This window comes from Nannospalax galili, unplaced genomic scaffold, assembly GCF_000622305.1.
Source record: "Nannospalax galili isolate Female #2095 unplaced genomic scaffold, S.galili_v1.0 scaffold1088, whole genome shotgun sequence".
In the NCBI taxonomy this organism is placed as follows: Eukaryota; Metazoa; Chordata; class Mammalia; order Rodentia; family Spalacidae; genus Nannospalax; species Nannospalax galili.
Window position 1 is genome coordinate 9,082 of NW_008358106.1, and position 9,500 is coordinate 18,581.

At 39.6% G+C, this 9,500-nt stretch overlaps 1 protein-coding gene across 1 annotated transcript in view; it reads left to right on the forward strand.

Moving 5' to 3' along the window:
• Positions 1-1,215: 1,215 nt before the first annotated feature.
• The window catches only part of CUNH1orf87 (chromosome unknown C1orf87 homolog), a gene marked incomplete at its 5' end in the record, with an annotated part of 50,255 nt that continues 41,970 nt past the window's right edge, over positions 1,216-9,500 (forward strand). Inside the window, 4 exons of the mRNA XM_029557812.1 lie at positions 1,216-1,356; positions 2,002-2,265; positions 5,928-6,049; positions 9,466-9,492. Coding sequence (XP_029413672.1) covers positions 1,216-1,356; positions 2,002-2,265; positions 5,928-6,049; positions 9,466-9,492 — 554 coding nt within the window. The remainder of the gene's footprint in view (positions 1,357-2,001; positions 2,266-5,927; positions 6,050-9,465; positions 9,493-9,500) is intronic.

A 9,500-nucleotide genomic window follows, 5' to 3' on the forward strand; every position in this document is an offset into this window, starting at 1 on the left:
AATCTCTCCTGCCATCACACTGTGCGTTCCTTTGTATTTTCTGTATTCACTTCCCTTTTCCTATCATTGTTCTTCCCTCTGCTACTCTCTTTGCAACTGTCATCCCATCTAAATTTATTTTACAAGCCTAGCCATAGGTGACAATACCTGTAGACCTCGACTACCAAGTCCATGTTAAGTGAATCTGCGGACCTGTCTGCTAGTGGATTTTCCCACCTTATATTATACTATCATGGTTCCTTGCTTTGCCTTCCACTGCTTGCACGTTTTTAAAGCAAGGGCCATTTCTGTCTCATTCGTTCTAAGACCTATCACATGTGCTGGTTCAGACTAAGCAAGCAATAAGGATTTTTAAAATCGTGGAATAAAGTTATTTAAGGATGGAGGGAAAGCACAGGCCACAGGCTTCTGTGAGTTCTTACACCCATCAAGGCAGGAGAGCTTGTAAAATTCCCTCAGGCTTTGGGATAGAGGGTCTGGTTCCTAAATGTCTAGAAACGGATCCTATATTGATCAGGAGCACAGAATATTAAAGTTACATACAGGAAATGGTTATTTTGCTTATGAAAAGTGCTTTTCAAATAAGTCCTTTACTGTCTCCAGGAAATAGTTATCCCTGGGCAGATCAGTCTTCCCTAGACAGAAAGGACCATCATCCTAACAAGTCAAAACATCTTAAAATGCAGAAAAAAATTTAAACACGATTAATATGCCATGTTCCATGAGAAGACGGAATGAAAATTTATTCTTGGCCCCAGTTTCATCATTATTCTGTTATAACCTTTAATAAAATTTTGGGGGAGTAACATTTTTAATCTCTTCTACTCTTGGCAAGGCTCATAATTGCCTTTGCCATCCTTTATGAACCTGATAATTAAAACAGCCTGCAGATACTCCTATCTCTGATAAGAACACACATTTGCCTATAAACACCTTACGTTCTACCTGTTTTTTGTCTGTCAGAGACATCTTTCCTGAACCAATGAGACAGTCTACTTGTTAACATATTTGTTGAACATGTGTCAACTGCATAATGCTGAAATTGGTGTGAGGCAAGGTTTCCTCACTGGGAATTCAAGGACTCAGTGTATGACATGGGTGGAAGTTCATGCAGAACTGGAATGTGGTGAAAGAAGCTGCTTGACTCACACATATTCTCCCCTTTCCTTTTTTCACTTTCTGCTCCTTGCTTCCATTTGTCTTTGTTTCTTTAAGATTCCCCATAAGGCAAATCTCCATTGCAGCTCTGTACCAACAGGAGACCATTCCCTATCCTATATGCACCAGCTCCCCAGGAGAAAGCCCAGAGACCAGTCCTTGGAACAGATGGCAAGGGACAGCTCTGACCACCTTGAGGTGTGTATAATGAGTTAACGAGTTGATTTCTGTAGCTATGTGGATGATGGGCACCGTTCATTCATTGTATATTTTGATGTGAAGCAAGCAAATAATTAGAAAGTCCAAGGGCGAACCAATGGGCATCAGACTCCACATGTCCAGATAACTTTGCAGGAAACGTCCTTGGGGAGTTCACAGGCAAACTTGCAAACCTCAACTTCCTTCTTTCCAGAGTTCCCAGAAGGGCCCCTGCACTCCTAGTTAAGCCAATCAAGACCCAGGCTTCATTTTTTATCTTCACTTCTAGTACCCAACTCCCCAATCTAACAAGTTTTTAAGATTTATTATTTTAAATTATTAGGCAATCAGAAATGTTTTTATTTTATTGTGTAAATCAGAAGATGGATATTAAAGAGGCTGGCTGTGTCCCCTAAGAAGCTTTGCTTCCTTTCTTTCTAAAGGACTGATCTGAGGCCCTATAAGCTAATGAAACTACCCAGATTGGACACCTACCCACAAGTGCCGCCATCTTGTCCTGTCCTAGGCCAGACCTGTGGGTGCAAGCTCTGATAAGCTGCCCCAGTGGCTTCTGCTTCCTTGCTTTGGCTTTTACTCATCTTAGTTCAGAGCTCTGTTTACATTTTCTCCTCTTTGTTGTGTTAGGATATGGTCCAAAGGCCAAGCAGAATAACAAGAGAAGATTCTTTCCTACTTGCCTTGGTCAGAAGAGAATTCAAGTCACAGCCTTTCAGTTCCAGCCTGTTAGACAAACTTCAGAAAGAGCTGGAGACCCTGGACCCCATCTCCTCTGGGTTTCTCCACCAGTCTCAGCTGAGCCGCCTCTTCCTGAGGCACCAAGTCCCTCTGCAGTTACCAACAGTCAAACTCCTTTGTCAAAGATTTTCTAGAAAGAGTTCTCCTGAAATGGTATGACCATCTTGATGTTTTAAACGTGGTTTCCTTTTATGTCTCTGTCTTAACCCAACAAGTTACTATAATTCAGAAGTGAGTTGATTCTTTGACCATAGCCTTTCCTATGAACCCCTAAAGCTCATTCATATTCATAAGTGGAAATTTTCATCAGAAAACACTGGAATAGGCAATAGAGTTAGGGCTCTTAGCTCTGTTCAATTTCTCATTAAAGAGTTTACCTGTCTCAGCTCTCACTGTCTGTTTTAAATGTATGAAGACTGAGACAGATTCAAGATGATGGGCTCACTGAGTCCATTCATGAGCTGACTCAATCTACAGGACCCCAGGGTAAAAGTAGAGAGCATGACCAAGATCTCTTATGTGTTGTAACAGTTTCTTAGAGCATAGAGGTGCCTTTGAAATATAACATCACCATTTTACTGATGAGGAAAATAAGGCCCACATTGTCAAAGAAGTAGTTCAGGGAACTAAAAAATTATTGGCAGACCTGGAGTTGAGACCTGAGTTCTCTTAAGTATAAGACCTGGGTGCCTTGGGTATTGCACTTTCCTGTGACCTGCCATAATGGAACTTGATATGTTCAGATAAATAGATGATAGATAGATCGATCGATAGATAGATAGATAGATAGATAGATAGATAGATAGATGATAGATAGATGATAGATAGATAACTAGATAGATGATAGATAGATAGATAGATAGATAGATAGATAGATAGATAGATAGATAGATATAGATAGATGATAGATAGACGGAGGGATGAGAGAGAGTCTGTGTGTGTTTGTGTAATATGTTGACACTACACTGCATTATTCTCAGCAATGGAAATCTGTAATCATTCTTCAGTCTTTCGTACATTGGAAAACAGTCCTGGCGCTTTTCACTTAACCTAATAAATACTTTTTCCTAGAAAATCTAAATGCATTTACACGTATAAGCATATTCTACAGATAATAAATATTACCAAGATGTGAGATTAAGAAAGACAGGCTAGATTCTAGGCTATGCTATGCTAGCAATTCTCAGTTCTCAGTAGTTTAAAATAATAGATATTTAATTGATTGATTATCAAAACAGGATCAGATGCAAACCACGGTGGCATCTGAAAGCACTTGTATAGCTGAGGATGATCTTGAACTTCTGATCCTCTTGCCTCCATCTCTCAGGTGCTATGATTATAGTCATGTATTAACAAGCCAAGTTTTATGTGATGCTGACCCTCAAACCCAGGATTTGTGCCCACTAGACAAGCACCCTACTAACTGAGCTGTAATACCAGTCCCCAGTTGTGGCCCGAATTCCCTCTGGGTCTCCTGTGCTATCAGAAAAACTGTATAATATATTTGATGTGCATTTATTAACTTACAAAGGGATGAGAAGCCAGTGCCTAGCCCCACACCTCCGGCAGCATGGCTCAGAGCCCACCATATCAGACCGAGCCACTGCTACCATAGTCCTCGCTAACATTTGCTCATGCTTCAGGGGCCAGCAATCTCACCCCAGATCCGCAAGAGTCAGTCCATTCTGTTTTTGAGCTGCTGGCTTCCATTCCAAGATGGCTCCCAGCAGCCCCTTCATAGTTCATGCTCTGAGTCAGGCCCCACCCATTGGAGGAACTAGCCAATCAGGAGACATCAGTAAATGTTCATTTTTAAAACATTTTTATTTATTATTTTTTATTTTATGTGTATGCGTGTATTGCCTGCGTGTATGTAAGTGTACCCTTGTCATGCAATGCCCACCGGGGACAGAAGAGGCTGTCGGATCCTCTGGAACTGGAGTTACAGACAGTTGTTAGCTACCATGTGGATGCTGGGATCAGACCTGGGTCTTCTGCAAAAACAGTCAGTGTTCTTAACCGCTGAGCCATCTCTCCAGCACCCAAATGTTAATTTTTAAATATACATTACATTTCTATGAGTCAGTCCTAGGACTTTCTAGGCACTGTTGTTGTCTGAACTGTGAGCCCTTCCTGATTAAATAGCCACTTGGGAATACTTCTGGACATGATATGGAGTGGAAAAAAAGAGCTCCAAGGCTCTCGTGCCAGCATTTTGATTCAAACCCTAAAGTACCAGTCTTCCTCTCTGCTCATGGTTTCATAGGTCAGAACAGTCCCTTACCCAGAGTTTCCTAAACTATTTGTAGCCTTAATGCCTTTCTGCAAACAACTTTTTATGTGATCCAGAATATGGTATATAATAAGTATACAAATCAAACATTTGCTCATAAGTCAGAAAGAAACTTTTTAAAAATATTTTTTTTCATTACAGCTTTAACATATTCAGTAACGATTTCCAGAACAAGGATACATCTCTTTCAAAAGTGGCTGTAAATTTTTAGGTTCACAGTTGAATTAATACAGTTATACAATTGAACTCAGTATAAGCCCTGTAAGACATAAAATTGAATGAATTTTTAACCTTTAAAGAAGATCTCCATTTCATTTTAAAATATGTTGTTTCATATATATGTCTTTCTGAGACAGGGTCTCCTTGTAGCTCCAGCTGTCCTGGAACTCACTATGTAGACCAGGCTGGCCTTGAACTCACAGAGATTGGCCTGCCTCTGCCTCTGCCTCCCAAGTGCTGGGACTAAAGGCGTGCGCCACCATGCCCAGCTCTTTCATATATTTTTAATGCTACTAACGCTTAGATATTTGCACATGCATTTTTAATCTCTATGTATTTAGTCACAGTGGATTACACTCAAATCCTTGGCATCTGAGATGGATATAAGTCATCAGGTAGATTTCAGTGGTAATGTTTATCACCTCTACTAATTAACATGAAGTAAATTTTTATGCTTCCTCCTCAAATATGTCTTTTTTTAATTTGTTGATTTTTTTGTGTGTATATCATACAGAATATCCCACACAGTCTTATTCATCTATATACCCACTTCCAAAATGGCACCTTCCCCATAGCATCCCCCCAATATTTTATTTACTATTTTTATTTCATGTGTATGAGTGTAATGCGTGCATGTGTATAAGTGCACCCATGTTGTGCAATGCCAGTAGAGGTCAGAAGAAAGCATTGGGATTCCCCTGGAACTGGAGTTAGGATGGTTGTTAGCCACCATGTGGGTGCAGGGAAGAAAAAACTGGGTCCTTTGTAATACTGAGCCATCTCTCCAGCCCATAAAGAGTCTTTTAAAACCAATTATTTGGCATATATAGAATTTTACTATTTATTAAAGATAAAACAAGTTTATACACTAAGATGAATATGCTTGTTTATTTTTATATAAAGAGCTAAATCTTTGGACTGTGTGTTCATGCCATAGCTGCAGCGAAGTCACCTGATCCAGTCCAGGTGGTGCTGCCAGAAATATCTTATACATTTGAATTTGTATTGAATTTTGGTTGTTACATGTTTGAAAAACCTTCTACTATGCCATATTTTTCATGACTCCACAGGGTTGCTCCACACAGCATAAGAAGTTGGGCTTTACCCAACCACCACGTAAAATTTTACCATTTGTCCAGATAAGGCTGCTTAGACAAAAATCACAAATAATTATGAGACTATATTTTAATTGGATTTTTAAACTATTAATGGTAAAATTTTCCAAATGCATTTTATTCCAACAGATATCTTTCCCTTCAGTATAAATTAAATAAAGATGCTCCACCGTATATTTAATTTTCAGGTGAATTATGGAAAGCTTCTCTGGTTTTTAAAAGGTGCAACTTCAACTGGTTTACAGCAAAATGAAACAGCTGTGGACAGCAACTTCAGGAAAACTCCAAGTTATAGCGAGCATAGACAAAGGTATTCCCTTCCCTTTTGTATGCCTATTATTCGTGCCTTTCTTAGTCTGCTCAGATTGCTGTAATCAACTACTATAAGCTAGATGGCTTTAAAGAACAGATATTTCATTCTACTACTGTGGGCTGAATGTTTAAATGACAGTGTTAACATGTTTGGGTTCTAGTGAGGGGCCTTTTCTGGGCTGCAGATGCCAGCTCTTTCCTAATACTTAACATGACAGAAAGAACAAGAAAATTCTGCCACCACTCTTTGTAAGGGCATTAATCCCTGTCCTAGATTGCTTCTGTTGCTTTGATAAAATGCTGACTAAAATCAGTTTGGGGAGGAAAGGTTTATTTGGCTTACATCTCACAGTCTTATCATCCAGGTAAGCCAGAGTAGAAACTCAGGTCAGGAACTTAGAGGCAGGGTCTGAAATGCCTCACAGACATGCCTAAAAGCCAATCCCAAAGAAGAAATTCCCCAATTGAGGTTCCCTCTTCCCAGATGTGTTAAGTTGACAACTGAAGCCATCCAGCACAATCCCATTCATGAAGACTCAAACCTTGTGACTTAATCTCCTCCCCAAAGCATCATCTCTTGATACCACCACATTGGAGTAAGGGTTCCAACATTTGAAGTTTGGAGGGACATAATCAGTCCATTGTGCTAGAACTCTATAGTGGCAGGATCTTGGAGGCATTCACTCTAACATCTTACCAAGTTGACCAATATTTCACATGTACATATAGTTTCTCTGTCTCTGTCGCTCTTTATGTGTGTATGTCTCTCTCTCTCTCTCTCTCTCTCTCTCTCTCTCTCTCTGTTTTTCCTCTTCCCCCCCTTACACTTTTCCTTTCTCAGCATAAGAAGATATATCAATCAACTGCATATATTTCTTTATACTAAGATACGTCTTTTTATTTATATGTGAAAAAGAAAAATCTCATTGCAAACAAGAAATGATCATGTAAAGCATGGAGCTGCCTCATCTATAAAGTGTGAGTCTAGAAATAGGTTTGGCTAGTGAAACCCTGTTATATGTACTAGCGAAGGGGAAGAAATGATTGAAGGTTTTAAAGAAAAGTATGTGAGAGATATGATTAGCGATGAAGCAGAGTGAAGTGTGATATTTTCTGTGTTTACCAAGAACAGTGAGGAAGTGCAATTGTTAGGAACATGAGGTCCATTGCCACAAACCTGGGTTCAACTTCTGTGTCTGCCACAGAGTAGCTGTGTGACCCTGGAATTCATCCACCTTCTTTCTTTTCTTCCAGGGTCCAACTGGAAAATGGAGAGTCAAATAGAATTCATTTCATTGTTTTGTAATAGTTAATAAAAGCAAAATTCTATTTAGAGTCTCTCATATGCAGAACTTAGAAGTAGAAGTGTACGTTTACGTGCATTAGCCATTTGTTGTTGTTATTGCTTTTCTGAGTAATTTAGAAAAATGAGGAAACTTAACAAGGCTGCAAGGCTGTACCTCAGTAAGTGACCTCACAGAAGGCAAAGATTCTGGGCAGAAGTACATTATTTTATACTTGTATGACTAAGGATGGGAGTAGGGGTAATTATGCATTCATTCTCTTTAAAATGGCTTGAGGTGAACCCATCTTGACTCAGGGGTGATCCCCTGGCCAGGTGATTGACATATCCAACTGGATTAATTTTTAAGGGAGGAGGCAAAAGGCACGTCTCCATCCAGAGAGATATTCCATTCTCTATTGTCACAATTCCTTCCCACAGTCTGCCACTTGGCTGTAATTCTTCATTTGACGAAGTTTCATTGCCAGGCCCACTTTGCTGGGTACAGTAAATTCCAATATTGGCAAGACCCAATCTCTGCCTAAGGAGCTCCTAATCCAAAGAAAATAATATTACCATGTGAATATTTTAGCCAAGCGTGGCTCAGGGAATTACTGTTCTACTGGGAGTGATAAGCCCTAGAAAATTTTAGTACTCAGCAAGTACCCTTCATAACTAAAAATTATGAAATTTTGACCCAGAGAGGTTACAGACTATTAAATAAATCATATGACCTCCATTGGTCCAGATTTCATGAATGCTAGACAGGAAGGCTCTTGGTCCCCAAATAGGATTCCTTCTGTTTGTGACATGGTCCAGATATCTTCTCCTTCACGACAGGCATTGCATTTGAAATTATTTATTTGGTATTTAAGGTTAGGAATGGTGTTCATCCTAGCCAACTTTCTGTCTCATTTAGTCCTTCCATAGTTACCAGCATATAAGAGATGCTTAATAAATATCTGTTAAATAGAATTGATATTTTTCCAATTATCCAAAGAGTAGACATGATTTGACTTTCAGGGGCATCTAGAAATCTTCATTTTTAAAAAGTGCACAAAGAGATCATTCTGGGTGCATCAGCGAAGGCATTGCTCTATTCAGAGCAGAAAGCGTGTTTCAGAATAAGGACTGCTGAAGCCTGAGGCTGAGGAGGAAGAACTCCCACTCACCACCTATAGTGGTCCTTCATCTGTTGGATAAGCCTCTAGTAGGCCAGCCCTTGGACATGGTTGTTTGAAGTCAGTGAGGGCAGGTGATACTAGGGATATTGGTAATGCTACAAATGAGGGCTTCACCTCAGAGGACTGGTTGTTTGAGATTTACCCACGCACCATTGAAAACAGCCTTGTTTATGTGATGTAGGATGTGGGGTGCCATAACTTCCTTCTGAAGAAGTGGCTTTTCACTGTAAAACAGTACAGATTTCATAAGAGGTATGATTCAGATGGAGGAGGGACTCAAATTCATTTGAATGTAAACAGTTCATGAAACATATAACCATAAATGTATCACCCTGTTACTTTTCACCTATTATTTAAAGAAGCAGAAGTCAGTCAAGCCTACTGTTTTCATAATTAAATATGTGCATTCCAGATGGTAGTAAATAATTAGTTCCCAAACACTTCACAGGTCTTCTAGACGTAAAGTGAAAGGTCGGGAATAGTGCAGTATGTCTGCGTGGTCCAGGGTTTCCTATGAAAATTTCCTGTTACGAGATCTGGCAGGATGTGCTGGGTTTTGCTTGTGGCAATAAGTAGTATGGAAGTTTGATTTGCCACTAATAATTATCTGAGTTTAAAGCAGTAATATTAAGCAGCTCAAGAACTCTGCTGCAGACATAGTGTATTATTTTTTTCTTGTTTTCAACTGAAAAAAAGATAATTAGAAGGATGGATTAAGTATTTGGTCCAGTCAGTTGATCCCTCATTGTAAGGTCATTCTAATGGAAGAGACGATGTATTAATCTATGAAAATTGCACATGTGGTCTCAGGACCAAATTATCAAGACTTAGGAGGCCTTTGTAGGTAGATCCCAGGGGGTTAGCAGGATTGAGAAGCAAGGTATGAAAACATGCAGAGGCTTTTAGTGGATCATGTTTTCATAGTCTTTCCTTCACCTCTCCAATCAGTGCCCCACCTCAAGGCTCCAGCTCACAGTCTCAAA